The sequence below is a fragment of the Hippoglossus stenolepis genome, chromosome 1 (assembly GCF_022539355.2).
Source record: "Hippoglossus stenolepis isolate QCI-W04-F060 chromosome 1, HSTE1.2, whole genome shotgun sequence".
Classification (NCBI taxonomy): domain Eukaryota; kingdom Metazoa; phylum Chordata; class Actinopteri; order Pleuronectiformes; family Pleuronectidae; genus Hippoglossus; species Hippoglossus stenolepis.
The window spans coordinates 22,664,197-22,679,745 of NC_061483.1; the positions used below are offsets into that span (position 1 = coordinate 22,664,197).

Below are 15,549 nucleotides of genomic sequence, written 5' to 3' on the forward strand. Positions count from 1 at the left end.
GCTCCGTGCGTCTGCCCCTGGCACAAGGACGCACGGGATGACCACAGCGCCTCGGAAATCAAGCCTGAATTGCCTTAATACAGGAAAAGACTTTTTATTACAAGTATAATCCCAACAAATACGATCCCAGATGACGTTTTTGCGAGGCTGTGGGACTGGTTGCAGGTGTTATTTCCAGCGGTGGTCCGGGAATCTAATTTATTCGTAAAAATCTAAATCTTTTGTTTTTCCTGCTGGTGGAAGAACATTTCACAGGAGATCAAGACGGAAACAAATCAAAACAGGCGTTCACATCACTACCGAGGAAATCACTGATTTAATCAAGTGATTGAAACAATTTAAAATTATATCACAAATAGGGCTAAAGCCAGTTTTCCTCTCCTCTCTTACGTTGAGGTTGTTTAAAGGCTGTCAATATAATTTGCTCTGCAGTGTAAAATATATTTAAGATTTGGCAAATGTAATATTTCTGTGGTTTGTGCATGGGTTAAAATTAATATACACTCAGAAATAAGTTTGCACAGGACCTCTTTGTCTTTTTCTACGGAAGAGTTTGATTAAAAAAGTTCGCAATAAGGGTGGAAAAAGTTTTTGCTGAGCGCCATTACGCACCACAGACTGCAGTGATCATCTTATTACAGCTGTCTCCATGAGAGGCAGGAGAGGCACAACACATAACGAGGTGGACCATAGGCAAAACAGACAAATCAAAGGACACTTTGATGGACCATGTGAATCTCTGTGCCGGGTTTGATCCTACAAATGACCTTTTAATTAACACAATGTTAAGTTAGTGCAGCGGCTCGCTACACAGGGGACAAAGCGCGCATTCATCCCCCATATTCCTGCCTCGCATGCTCGGCCTGAACAGTAACAAAGTGTTTGATGCCACTTCCGATTAGACGCCGACAATGGAGAGATAATGTCCCCCTTTCTTCCGCAACTTGTGCATTTCACTCACGTCCTCCTCTGCGTTATGACCCTCCATGGGCGCAGCGCCTTTTACGCACCGAGTCAAGATGATAAACTTTGATCAAATGCACTTCTGCGAATGTTTTAATTGGCCGATGCATGAATAACCATGACACAGAAAAACTCTTGGAAAAAAGTTGTATTGTTAGAAAAAAATCATTCACGGTAAAACACAGGAGAAGCTCACATTTTTAACACAATGACAAAACAAATCTCCAAAAGTCACAGGGGGACCCAGTCCTTTTAAAGTCAGCTTTACATCAGGCAAAATGACACGAAGCCACAGTTGAACATATAACACAAATACTTAAAGGAATCCAACCGATAAACACATTTAAATAATTAACAGACAAACAGACAACATGACAAAAAAAAGAATAAATACAGAGAAACACAGAGAAATAAATACGTTTTGCTACACTACACGATTGCCATACACAAATTCGGCCGTTTTCACTTGGCCAGTTTCATACCTTTGCATGTAGAATTTTTTTTGCATAAAGTCTTTGAACACCATAGAAAACAATGTTGTGCAAAATGATGGCCACGTCCACAGTTTGACAGCTCTCACTGCAGCGGCGCCAGGTTGCTCCCATGCGTCCTACTGAGGCTCTACCAGTGTGTCCTTTAGTGCATAATAAATGTCCCTTTATTTATGGTGGTGCAGTTTCCAGAGATCTATAAGGGGAAGAACATGACAGCAGTAGTTATAATAAACTCACAAAATGAGAGGGAATAAACTCTCTTAATAATATTTTAAAATATATATTATTATTGCAGTAGAAATGTTCATATTTAGTTTGATATTTAGGTCCTTATATACTTTAGTTGTGACATCATGCATATTGGCAACCTTTCATGTTGCCGCCATTAGATAGAATAATAGTAAACAACAGATATTTAACAACAGGTGAGAATCAGTGTTTTCACCAGTAAGTGTGTTTTTCTTTGCCCTGTGTGTGTGTGTGTGTGTGTGTGTGTGTGTGTGTGTGTGTGTGTGTGTGTGTGTGTGTGTGTGTGTGTGTGTGTGTTGTGGCTGCACTGCTTCCTTTCGGCTCAGTGCAGATGCCCACCTGCTTCACCTCTTCATTACCGTCCTGAATGCAGTGACCTTGTCATCCTGCACGGTCCCGCAGGCTTCGCTGAGGTCCGACGACTGCGTCTCTGCTTTGCCACCAGAGAATCCTGCACACACCCGAATAAAAGCACATCTAAGAAACTGGCCCACAGGGTGCAGGCTGGCACAACCTTTTCACTTCATAACCTTAGAAATTGTATATTATACATCCAGAATCACAAGGAATAATGCTTTAACATTTTTGTCAAAGCTGATGTAGTAAACGGTGGTTATTTCTGTCTGGGTGTATAACAGGGGAGAGTTAAAACCAGTTTTATCCCTTCTTATAGAGTATGTTAAAAATTGGAGGAGAAACATCACAAACCTTCAATGGAGGAGTATTGACATGTGTCTTGGAGTGCAGCATAGGATGAGCAGTGCAGTTGGAGGCCCTTGTGACTGTAGCTGCCAGTGCCGTAGACTTTCGAGTGCAAGGATGAGCCCTCAGAGAAGGGGCTCTCAGCATTGGTGACGCTGATGGCTTCATGGAGGCCTCTCATACCCCCACACTGTCCCATCGGAGCCCCGCTAAGCCTGTTGCTCTGGAGCTGGCAGTCCCCGATTGAGCTGCCTGTCCTCAGCTCAGAGCCGTGCTGCTGAGGGCTCAGTATGACCCCTGAGGCCGCCGTGCGAGCCAGAGACCAGATCCGCGGCTTGTCCGATGCTTCAAAGTGGGACAGGGAGAGAGTTCCTGCCGTGGGGCCGGTCGAGGAGGGTGCCTTGGACTCCACAGGATCCAGGAAGTCGGATGGGAGAGGAGGAAGAGTGGTGAGGCCTTTAATGGCACAGGGGAATGCGTGGAAGCTGTTGGCTAAACTCAATTGCAGCTCAGAGCTGCAGTCTCTTTTTTGAGGGACTCCGGATACTGCCATGGCCCTTTGGAGGTCCTGCTCGTCTGCAGCTCCCTTTTCAGAGTCACTGTCCAGCTTGTCACAGTCATCTCCGTCCATGTCGTCCAGATCACTCAGATGCAGATCCTTTTCATCCTTGCAATCACTAGAATCTGCAGGTGGTAGAAAGTAGATTTTAAGGCAACACAGTTTAGTAGATTTATAGTGACGTACTTTGCTCAGAAACCTTTTTGCTCCGGCACCTATATTGCTCAAAGTTACGTAAGAAACCAAAGTTCTATTTGGACTCGGTTACCTTTGGTGACGCAGTCTTGGTCGCTTTTCAGGTCGTCCTTCCTGTCATCACTGGCCTTATTCTTTGGTGACCAGGTCATCTTGTTCTCCTTCTTTAGCCTCCTCCTGGCGTTGGCGAACCAGGTGGACACCTGGGTGAGGGTCATCTTGGTGATGATGGCCAGCATGATCTTCTCTCCCTTCGTGGGGTAGGGGTTCTTGCGGTGCTCATACAGCCATGTTTTCAGGGTGCTGGTGGTTTCGCGAGTTGCGTTCTTCCGTCTGGCCGTGCCATTAAAGTCTACTGTCCCGTACCTGGACACAGAAACAGACACATTAGTGCAGTTAGAGAAGGATATCAGACTACTCACACTTCTCTCCATGCAGATATCAGTATGCGGTAACACTCTGACCTTTGAACTTCATGTGGCACAAGTGAATGGCTGCTTTGATCAGTGGTGAAATACTTTTTTTTACCAAGTTCACTCAAGCTGGTATTACTCATATTTTTAATGACCACAAAAGACCAGACCTTACCTGTCGTATTGATACTGTCCCAGTGAAGGATCATAAGGGTAGTATGCAGCAGTCTGAGTGATGCCAGAGTGTAAAGTGGCTGTGCTGTCCTTGATGTCATACTGTGGATTCTGTAAAATAGAAGGAGGGTTGTTATAACAGTGCAACAAGAGATGTGACTGCAAGTTTATTGCTCAACATTTTCATGAATTTTGATTTACATACATTTCTTACTTAATTCTTTTTAAACCCAGTCTCACTATCAAACTGACATAACATCCCAGGAATGACATCAACCTTTCATTGTTAACTATAATTTAACAAGTTTAATGTATAATATACTAATTTATATTTGTATTTCTTAAGTTATTTTCTGATCATCACAAGACGTTTTTAATTGTTTTCAGGTCAACTATATGCAGCCTTTTCATGGACAGTAAATTTCAAAGTTTAAAAAATACCAAAACAATTAAAGAAAAGTTTCAGCTGCTACAAAAAGCCCATTTAACAAGTCCTTTAGTCCTTTATTCACATCACAGTGAATGTGGAATCATTTAATTTTACTTTTTCCTCTTCAGCAACAGACACAAGTGCAAATATTTTGAAACAAGTAATAAATGAATAAGGAGGATCACTCTCTCATATTAACATGCCATCAGATTGAAGAGAGACAATTCTGCCCTTCACCTCAGTGACAGTTTCTTTTCCTGCAACTTGTTTCAAAGAATAACAAAGACACGACTGGCTGCAGGATTAAACGGCTTGTCGTGGTGGATGCGTTAAATTGATTGAACAAAAAAACACTGTTGATCGATCAGCCTGAGCCCCCCTCCTCTCCTCCTCCCCCCCTCTTTACGCATCAAATCGAGGCTGAAGTAGGAGCCCACCAGAGAGGAGTAGATGGCGGATGGGTCGGTGCTGTAGGGGAAGTAGTTGGCGTAGTTCTGGCTGGCGGCGGCCGCGGCGGCGTAAGGGGAGCCGTACATCCCCAGCGCCGCGTTCAGCTCCGTCCGGCTGCTCGCCAGGAGCCGGTTCTCGTAGGACGGGCAGCAGAAGGAGGCGGCGGCGGCGGCGGCGGCAGCGGCGGTCTGGGAGCCTCCCGCCGTCCCGTCAGACACCGACCTGGAAATCGAATCGCAGCAAGTCGTACTGGGGTTTGCCGACACGAAAAACTGCATGAAGAGAATCGTGGACAGACATGGTCATTGGCTGTGCCGGCTCCTATATCTGGATGTCTGTGACAAGCGCTGTAATGAATGTGGCTGGTGCGCTGCAAAAAAAAAAAAAAAGGTGCTCACATCTAAACAAGTTGTGCAGTCAGTAGTGTCGAGTCTAAAAACGATCGAGCGAAGAAATGTGAAGAGATGTCGTTTGTTTCTGATGCACATGAGAACAATTAGCATGAATCAGGTGTCATTATTTTAACTTGTGACCTGCCTTAATTCAAGGTAAGTCACTTTTTTTAAAGATGATTCCTGGATGGAGAGAGATAATACCTTGTATTTGAAACGAGTGCAATAAGCGATGCCACAACATTAGTCCTTTTTCGTGTTTAATAAAAAATAGTACCGCATATGAACGCAAATTACATCATATAATGGACATTTTACAGTGAATATTACGAAAGGAGATGTGCGTAATCCGTGCGTAAAAGTGACTTGTTCCAGTTTATCATCGCTTTCAAAATTGAACTTCTGGACAGGATGAGAAAAATATGAATCAATGTCATTGTCAAGTAAATTTCCACTTTGTTGTGAATTTAAATGATCAGAATTTTACATTCTATCTTCTAAACATTAAAAACATTATCGAGATAAAAGTTGGCTGACAACTTTGCCAGCTGTCCCCCCCCATCCACCTCAGCTTCTTCCAACTTGTCATCATGCGCTATAAAGGTGTCTGAAAATCTAAGAAACCCACTTTTACCAAGTTTTAAAAGCTATAAAACCAATCCAGTGTGTCTACATGTCCCAGCGAATTTCAAACAGAAAGTTTGCGAATGTGTGTGGCCACAGCACGCGCTACAGCCCAATTACACCTCGCAGTGCGCAATAGGTGACATTCATCTCTATTGTCATCAGAAAAAAAACACGTGAGTTCATTCATAATTCAGTGTAATTGGACACGGGCGCGTGTATATCGATATTTGCTTCAACAACAACTGCAGCACGCGAAAAAAAAAACAACTGTCAATAGTGTCACAGCAGTCACTCATCCACACATGTTTCTTACAAGAGAAAAGGGTTCAGGGAAATAGAAGAAAGCGTGCAAAAATAAACAATGTATGTGTTTGCTCAAAAGTTAGTAGAAATAAAAAGAGCAGAGGGTCTTACCTGTGAAGTTGCATTGTATGGGTATCCAAATTGCGAGAAAGACATAGCTGCTTCTTTTGTTACCATCAGCAATATTCTTCACCCTTGATCGATTGCAACCAATTCTACTTCAAATCCACCGTCTTACACACATTTCCACGCACGGCCTTTCGCTCAATAATAGATGACTTCACTCACAGGAGGGAGACTTTTGGGCTGGCACCAGCTGCAGATTGTTTTATATGAATGAATAATCCCCCCCAAAGGACCCGATAAAGAAATGAAATTAAGCGTCATTAAGTGCAAAAAAAAAAAAAATTGTTGTTGTTGTGTTAGCTGAAGGAGGCTTAAAGGATAACGTAAGACTTGCAAGATATGGACTCTGCTTGTGCTATTATTTGTGGCTCCATAGTTCTTTAGCATTCGTCCATGCAAGGGTATCAGCGTGACGTCACTGTAATCCCGGAACGGCAGGGTACCAAGGATAGAATAATGTCTTTGCCAATCACGTCCAACGCAGGGTTTTCTTAAGGTGCACTGCGCACTGCCTTGTCCCGCTTTTATAACACAGTTCTCCCACTGATTTGCCATAGATACAGACAGCAGTGTGAGAGTTGGTCATATGGAAATCATTGTGTAGATAAATAAATTAGAAAAAAACTGTAGATATATTAACCAGTATTCACACAAACACGTCCAGAATAATACAGTTTATTTTATAGGCAAATAAGAATCTCCTAAAAGTCTCTTGAGTATTATACAAAAAAGATTTTCGTTTATAATCACTTCTCTTATGTACTACATATATTGCATAAATATAACACCTCCTGTTTTTTAATGTCGACCCCTTGTTTGCCTCTGGCACTCATGGCCAGAGGTCCATCCCGAAGTTAATGACGATGATGTTTCTATCTTTCTCTATTAGAGAGAAGGGTCCTGTAGCAGGGGAGATTTAGAGAGAGGGGGTGGGGGGTTATTTGGCAGGTCAATAGACCAGTGATTGATGCGCGCCAGGAGACCTACGTGACCATTACGCGTAATGCGTAATTGTATCAATTAACAAATGGATACATGCCCTTGTTTAACCAACGAGTTACAGAGTGAAAATATGCCTTAGAGGTGAAATCCGAAGAGCTTGTTTTAGAAGAGGGGGAAGAAGAAAAAAAGACAGTGGAAGCCCTGCTCTTCGGTCTAATTAAATATCCGTGGATGGGGGCGACGAGAATTGCATTTTAATTGAATGATGCTCACTTGAAAGATGGGTATAAGAAATGGTGCTGCCTCACATAGAGAAATAATTTTAAGCCTTATTAGATCAGCAGCTCAACCATCACCGTCTCTCTCCTATAAACATAAACAAGCTGAGCCCCCTCCTCATGTTGAGCACAGGGACGGATGGAGGGGGGTATTATTTACCCTGTATACATTGGCATTGACAGCTATGATCAGTCTGAGTCATATGATCTGCCTTTTTTCCCTTTCTGACTATCTGGGGTGGTGTAAGGTTTCCCTTGTCACTACTGATACCATGTGCAAAAATTTTGTCTGGGCACTGTCTCTCCAAACTGCATGTATGGAGGTTCCTTCCTCCCCCTGGAGACGCTTGTGCGATTACAGCCTTTCTCTCCGAGGGGCGCTAAAGAGCCGCGTGTTGGAGATGAAGATCTGTCAGAGATTTTCCTCGGAGATGAAAGTGGACAGAGTGGTCGTGGCCCAGGCCCAGTGAAGTGCCATCTATTTTACAGATAAGATACAATACATTATGATACAAGAATCCCTCTCTCTCTCTCTCTCTCTCTCTCTCTCTCTCTCTCTCTCTCTCTCTCTCTCACACACACACACACACCAGTGTTTTGGGGTCCTGAAAAGTGCTCATTGCTCGTGACAGGCACCTAAGACACAGGAGGGAACCTGTTGGACAGAACATCCTGGTGCTCGACAGTGAGAATTATTCCCTGTGTTACCAAACTGTACTCAAGCTTTAATGTGGCAGAAGTATTCTTTGAATAAAATATGCACTCTACTTACATCTCTTCCAACTTGTTGATGCTTTCCACCTCCAGCCATCTCTCTTGTAGTCTCACGTATACCGATTTTTCACCTCAGAACCAGGGTCAGGCTGCTCTCAATTTATTTTCAGTCAAAAAATCACATCCAAAAACGGGTCAGTGTAAATACCTTAAAAACAATGTGTACAAATGGACGTACAAGCCAGATAAATGATAACATGACCCTGTTTTCATTTCTTTTAAAATTAAAAGAAAACATGGCATATAACTCTATAGGGTAACGGAAAATAAAACCGTGGAAGCTGTTTGTTATTTATGGTGTTATTTTCATCAGCTGCTAAAACTTACAAATTCAGTTTATCAGAAAAATCCACGACTACAAAATTTCCCGTTCGGTTGTAGTTTGTAGAAAGATCACAACAGTAAGCAACATTTAACATGCTTAACATTCTTTTTCCCATTAATGGTGCATAGATCAGAAGTTATTATCTCAGGAGGAGGCACATTGTCATGCCTGTAAACCTCTGTTACATTGGAGGATGCTCACATGGAGAAGGCTGAAAAAAAAAGAAGCTAAATGTAATTGCATGCCGGTGGTCGATGCATTTCTACAAGGGCATGCATGATGGCCCAAGTGCATATGGACAGACTCATGCATAATGCATGTCCAGCAGTCAGTGCAGATCTCCCTGAATCAGGCCCAAATGAACACTAATTGTAATGGCAGACCGACCACAGTGCCCTTCCCCAGAAACTGTATGACAACCTGACAATGAACCATTTCTTTACACTGTTTTCTGTGTGTTTATTTATAATCTCGTTGTAACAAGGTTTTTTTTTTGGAAGCTAAATCGTTGACAATAGGAATTAGTTATTCATATTTTAAAATGTTTAGGATGTGTCTGTGGCTCTTCACTGTATATCTATCAATAAGTAAGTCTTTCATTTAAGGGGTGGTACATTGTATTTTAACATTTAACAGGAAAGGCCTCCTTTAAGCCCAATTCACGCTTCTGCGCAGAAGCTATGCTGTAAGTACGCACGTAGCCTACGCACAGGGCCGAGCATTCATAGGTGAGTGTAAGTCGCGCTGCAATTACACCGTCAAAACACTAGTGGCGGTAGAGTTTCTATGCTGGTGTTGAGTGTCTTCCGGTTTCTGGTCCGCTTATTTACAACTTCTCTGGCGTCTCTGTTTACATGTAGAACAATGGCGAGTGGATCGTGTCGGAGCTGATAGATGTCGAAGAGCAATTACTTTTTCTTAAAGAAAAGGGCTCAGCGTAAGGTACAAGTCTACGTGTAGGCTACGGTGTAGCTTCAACACAGAAGCATGAGTTGGGCTTTAGCCATCAGGTCTCAACCCAACCCCCCCTATCAGCATGCACCACCCTGTGTTTAATTTATGCAGATTTTACATGAAGTTTGCTCTTTAGAAAATGAAATTCGGAAAGGGGATGGAGTTAATCGAGGATGGTCAGAGGGGCCAATGCCAAGCGCACAAGGGAGTTCAGAGAAGAAGAAACTATTGCAAGTAAGTTCTCATGATACACAAAAGTGACTGTGCCTCTGATAGAAACAGGCTGCAACAAACTCCGCCAGTTGCAGTTGTAGACAAACCTTTCGGCCCACAACTGATCATGTACTAGAACATTTAACGACTAGCAGACAAAGGCATTCACCCCTACAGTAGATTCACTCATGTTATTTGAGAATAATCAAGTCCAACCTCGTTCTAAATGATCCTTGTGCTTCCCAATGAGACTGAGTTTTGCACGCATCCTCCGTTAAAGTATCACTGAGTGGAAGAGGAGAAAAAAAAAACTGGAAAGGTTAAGTCAACACTCAACAGCTCCCAGCCCTATTCTCCTACTTAATACATTTCCTATGCTGACTTAATGAACCACACAAAGCCTTCCTGTTTTTTCATCAGATGGGGGGTGGAGAAGGGGGGTTTACGAAATGGTAATAAGGGCAGACAGACAGAGAAACGGAGGGAGAACCTCGAGCCGAGCAGAGGGATGATGCGGCACCTACCTGGAGGTGTCTGATCTCATTAAAGCCAAATTGGTATATGCCAATAAATCCAGGGCACTTGTGATGTGGAATTATTACGCACACACACACACACTGCATACACACAAAGTTCCCCCACCAAGAGCATTATTAGTACTGCTAAATTATCCAAAATGGAAAGAAAAGTAATAAATATTGTAATGAGAAATAATAGAGCGGTGGAGGATACAGCGGTCACAGCAGTGGCCCGGCTAACACCAAAACAAACATCCTTGGGGCTGGTGAATACTTAGGGCGCACAGAGGGAGTCATTAGACTTTAATCAAACGGAGAAATAAGGGAGAGGGCGAGTATGGCGTCAGGGCGACTGTCTCAATAAATCAATCCGGTGTAGAGAGAGAAAAAAAAGATAATTGTACGTGATGATAGCGTACAAGTTGCGCCACTGTGCTGCGGTACGCTTTGAGTTTGAGTTTAAAAGACAATGTGTAATCTGACAGAACATAATTACAGATACTGTGGGGTCCAAAAGTCTGAGACCACTTGGACCCTGCTGTATATCCATTTGGTTTTGTTTCCCACAATTTAAACACAGATCCGTACATGAATGGACAGGCGTAATTGCTGTTTCATTTGTACCCTCGTCACTTTGATTGCTTGTAGTCAGATGTTTAACTCAAACAAACCCTAGGCATTTTGTGTTTGGGAGCCGCGTATCCCAGAGGCCCCTGGGGCTCCTGGGAGAGCGAGTGGGACACACAGAGGAGAGAGAGGCAGGGAGAGAAGAAGGCGTGTGCGTGTGTTGTTTGTGTGTGCTGCCTGGCAGAGTCCCCTTGAGGCTCTACTGTAAAGCTATCATCAGTGGTGGTGTCAGGGATTTGTAGCTTGTCACTGAGAGAAAGAGAGCGCTGGCAGTGACTCTGGGAAATAAGTGCTTATAGAGAGAGAGCCTGGCTCCCACAGCTTGTGTGGGTGTAGGTGTCTATAAGAGAGAGTGAGAGAGAGGGGGCGAGTGTCGGTTTTCTCCCCGGGGTGTGTGTTTGCGTTTGTGTGTGTATGGACAAGTTGGTTGTGGGTTGATCATGTGATGTGTGGATCCATGTGCCGCCTTTTATATCAAGGCCTTAGGCTCTTGGTCTATGTGTGTTCATGTCAGCGAGTGGTGCGTGTACACGTCGGTTCTGGGCGTGTCAAAGCTGCTGCGGTGGCATTGTGTGTGCAGCTCCTCAAACATTAGCATTCACATTTGGACGTGAGAGTGATCGAATATGTATTTTCACTCACCCGCATTAAGGAGCCTGTGTAGGCTACCTCCCTGCTACTACACCCGTGTTTGTATATGTGTGGTCCTCGCCAAGATGGATGCTGACTTCAAACCTAACTTTCCCTCAAGGCGGAGCGCCAGCAGCAGCAAAAACGCTGCCATTGAGTAAATACAAGTATCTGCAAAAAAAAAAAGAAAAAAGAACAAGTTCCTCTGCAATGACGAATGGAGGGCTCATTTTCTCATTGACAACCATGTATTTCTGAAATCACATATTGGCAGCTGACCAGGTTTCAAGGGCCTGAGGGTCATGAAATTGACTCGCCTCATAAATGATCATGTCAGCGTTCAAACGGAGGAAGAGAAAGGAAGACGAGGAAAATTCCAGTTACATGGTTTCCATCTGACTGCAGCTGCTAAATCCACGGCAGCATTGTGGCCCATCTCTACGACCCGCAGAGGCAGAAAGACAGTTCCTATTACTGTCAGTCCAATTACCGGCCACAGCACAGCCACCGCTGTCAACACCAGACGGGTCATGGTATGTATCGGCATCTTTTCTCTCATGTGTAGCCATATTTTCGAGACCAGGGAACTCGAATGTTATACAGCCCAACTTTGAACTATAAGCACATGATTATCAACGTTTAACGTAATGTTTTATCATAAACGAGCCGTTATGTGGGGTCAACAGTTGAGCGGAGTAGGGAGTAATCAGGGAGTATATGTGAATTATAGCCTGCTTCAGCATGCTCCTGCACTACTAACATGTACAAATTAGCGAATAAAATATTATGACACCATGCAATACAGAAATGGCAATATTTCCTTTGTAGCTTTATGCGTCCTTGTGGAAATCCCACCACACTTACAGTATACACCCAGAAGTGGGGCATGTGTTGAGAAGTGGTCTAAATATTGAAACTCGCTCCATTACAGAAGACAGTGCTTCGGGTTCAGCATGTCTGCCTCCATAGTGTTGCACCACACTGAGAACGAAATGGCCCAGCCCCATCTGGTCTTGGTTCAGTCTGGTTTACTGGAGAATGGTGCCAATACAAATAGCTGAGCTTGATGTTTGTTTGCATAAATTGTTTTGAAAGGCTTCACCAGGAGTTTTTTTGGGGTGGATTATGGTGGGGAAGTTGGGGAGCCAACCGTGGTGGAATAATCCTCATTGAGCTGACAGTTAGATTTGGTCTTCTTTAAAAAAATTTCAAAAAAAGAAGATTGTTTTGGATTTTTCTTCTCAATTCCTGGCAACGAGTTTGGACTGTGAACTTTTCAGTGTGTTGCGTGTGTGTGTGTGTGTGTGTGTGTCTGTAGAATGTGGCCGTATGATGACAGAGCATGCTGAACAGCTCTCTCTTCTCTCATAGCATAGCAGTGTCAATTTCGATAATATCAACGTAGCGTTTAACACATGCTAAAAGTTCAGTTAAAAGTTCAGAGGCCCAATGCAATGAAGGGAAAATGTCTCTTTTCCTAAAGTCCTCACATATCCACTTTGATTTTTCTCCCATAGGTCAAGGCAACACTACAGGAAGGAAAAAGTTATGTAGTGAGGTGAATTAGGCTTGTGTTACACAGAGGGAAAAAAGTCAGTGAAAATGTATCTTCCATTACTGCAGGCACTTTATTGTTTTGATTGCACACCGCCATCCTGGGGGGGAAAAAATGACATAGCGACCAATTGGTAGTCATCATCACTTAGCTCTGGATTTGCTTCAGGTAGAAGAAAATTTACCTGATTGATTTCATGTCCAGGTAAGTGTCTCTGCTTAGTGCTAACTGAAACCAGACAGGTTTTTGTCAAAGTTTTACAGATACCCAGGCCCCTTTAGTCTCAGCCAGAGCCCCTGATAGGATGAAATTGCTATTCTACCAATGACAGTTCAATCGTTCGGGCCCTCTGTTCTTCATTTGCTGCTCGGCCAGTGGAGGTCCCTCCATGGTCGACTCCAAACTGAATCCAGATGGAGCTAAAAACATTTGTCTTTTTCTTCAGCTCCTCTGCATCTACATTGTGTCAGACTGCAGAACTAATGAGGGCATTTTGTCGTCCAATGCGCAAATACCTTACATTTCTACTCTGTCTTAACCCTGGTTGCAGCACATTCACAGGTTTGACAAGTTCAGCAACCAGAGTAATAAAAGTTGAAACAAGTTTGACAAATTGCCTTTTTTCAAACATAAGAGATTGTGTGTTTAAGTCTTAAGGTTGTAGGTGAAGTGAAGAAAAAAGGAGTCCTATCTATTCATAGCACATAGCTCTGACTTACACAAATAAACCTCAGTGTCAACCATCACGATGTTATGCTTTTTGCTTCCTAAAATTTCTGGCCCATCAGTTGGATTTCCACTCCAGCTCTATCAGCGGGCCTGAGAATATATTTTTTTCCGTCAGTCCATCCAACCTAAAAGCAGATGTTACATGGTTGCCAACATCAAAAGGTCCTGTTAACTGTAGAGAAGGTGAAATCATATACCTCTGATTAGCCTTTTTACTGGTTAATGTAAACAAGCTTAGTACATGGTTGCCAAGTGAACCCTGACCTTGGCCTCATGACCAATACATCATCAGATTACAAGGGAAAAAAACACACGTTTGTTTCAACTTTGGCTTGTTAAGGCTAATTTCTGATTTGCAGATTGTCAAGCTTACTTTGGAGAAAGCGAGGGAACTGGATCAGGTCTTTGTAAGATCCCCCCCCCCTGCTCTGGAGTAACACAGACGCCTCTAAATAAGGGGGCAGTATCCTTGAAATACAACTTGGCTCCTGCTCAGATCCTCTTTCCCTGCTCAGTTCAAGATGTTTTCCATTTTGAGTTTGAGATATGCCTTCTATTTATCTCAAGGATATTTATCCTGAGGAAGATAAGGGGTAAAATATGGAGAGAAAGATGGTGCATGAGGGGAAGGCAGGGCTGATAGCATTCCCTTAAATATATGGTGAATGAGGGTCCTTCAACAAGTGTTGTGTTTACATTGCTTGTGGGAAAACAAATCGACACAGGCGGCGTCTGAGGGGGCTGTAAAACAGCTCTTTAGTAGGGAGCATGGCTTAAATTCCAAGCAGTGACACCCCAAGGTGTTGAGAGTAAATATACGGTGTTACCTTTAGGCTAAATAGGAGGGAAAAACACACAGAGATTGAAGTGCACATCACTGACAAAGTAGAGTGAGTGTTTTGCTTCGGAGCAGCAAAGAGGAGAACAAGTAATAACACTTATTTTGCTTTATTTCTTTTATATAAAGTACACACATTCAAGGGCGTTGCACCAGTGGGGGCTTTGGGTGTTGCAACACCTGCACTGTCACTTCCATCCCCCATCTTTTCACGGAGGAGGTTGTTTATGAGATAAAACAGAACTTTACATATATATAAACCTATTGGTCCAGTCAGATTGATGGAACATACTTCCCACTGATAACAGCCATTTGACCATCCCACCAGCACAGAGAAAAGTAAATAGTTGAAGTACGGTCAAGTTACGAGCGTGCGTGTGAAACAGCCGGGGCTGTCACTCATTGCTGATTAGGGAATAACACATCAAATGATCTGTGGTAAGATGGTATGGTATATGTTTATTTAACTAGTCAGTGATGAATGCAGTAATATGACAGAAAAGACGAGGTAGACAGCTGGTGACAGTAGGTTTTTGGATATGTTTGAAAATGTGCACACAGTATATGTTAATTTCAATATGCAGGGTTGTATGTTAAAAATAATATTAATGGACTTTTTATTATCCATGTAAAAAGCTTTGTAGGGCGTTTCTGTTTGGAATTAGGGAAAAAGCTGGAATATTTTCTCATGTAAGTGGAACAATCTGGAGCAAAATGTTGGAAGAGCACTGTGATTGTACACTGCCAGGATTCCTTCTACAGCACCAAACAATAACTTAAGCAAATTAAACCCTTTACTTTACAGCTACAGGTCCAGAGAGCAGTTCATCCTGTCATGTCACCTTCTGCAGATCAAACCATGAGCTGTGTTACCAGGCTCAAATTCATGTTACTGTTGGCTTCATTAACTTGTACATCTGTATGTGTGGTTGCTGTGTTTTGTATCTTTGTGTGCGTGTGTGTGTGTGTGTCTGTGTGTATACACTGCAGACTGTGTGGATGTAGTACGTGCTTGACCTCTGCCCGTCAGAGAGCAACTGCAGTGGAAGAGTGATACCACTGTGCGGTCCTCTAATCTGTTCACTTAGC

At 43.1% G+C, this 15,549-nt stretch overlaps 1 protein-coding gene across 4 annotated transcripts; it reads right to left on the reverse strand.

Moving 5' to 3' along the window:
* Window positions 1–1,096: 1,096 nt before the first annotated feature.
* On the reverse strand, window positions 1,097–6,554 carry irx6a (iroquois homeobox 6a). 4 transcript variants are annotated; one of them, XM_035167163.2, is made up of 7 exons: window positions 6,063–6,554; window positions 4,617–4,851; window positions 3,751–3,860; window positions 3,236–3,528; window positions 2,415–3,092; window positions 2,046–2,157; window positions 1,097–1,650 (listed from the first exon to the last, which is right to left on the reverse strand). In XM_035167163.2, the coding sequence occupies exons 1-6, from the start codon at window positions 6,074–6,076 to the stop codon at window positions 2,051–2,053; spliced, it is 1,437 nt and encodes a 478-aa protein (XP_035023054.1). In that variant the 5' UTR covers window positions 6,077–6,554; the 3' UTR covers window positions 1,097–1,650; window positions 2,046–2,050. The 4 variants fall into 4 exon arrangements, with proteins under 4 accessions (XP_035023054.1, XP_035022948.1, XP_035022973.1 ...); XM_035167057.2 differs by having other exon boundaries at window positions 4,617–4,901; XM_035167082.2 differs by having other exon boundaries at window positions 4,617–4,999.
* Between the last annotated feature and the right edge of the window lie 8,995 nt (window positions 6,555–15,549).

Excerpts from the sequence above, each read along its gene's own strand:
- irx6a (XM_035167057.2), bottom strand. The coding sequence starts at position 6,128 with ATGGTAACAAAAGAAGCAGCTATGTCTTTCTCGCAATTTGGATACCCA. Across the intron at positions 4,902-6,062 it reads CATACAATGCAACTTCACAG|TTTTTCGTGTCGGCAAACCC; the intron begins GTAAGACCCTCT and ends CTCTTCATGCAG. Across the intron at positions 3,529-3,750 it reads GGACAGTATCAATACGACAG|GTACGGGACAGTAGACTTTA; the intron begins GTAAGGTCTGGT and ends TTCTGTGTCCAG.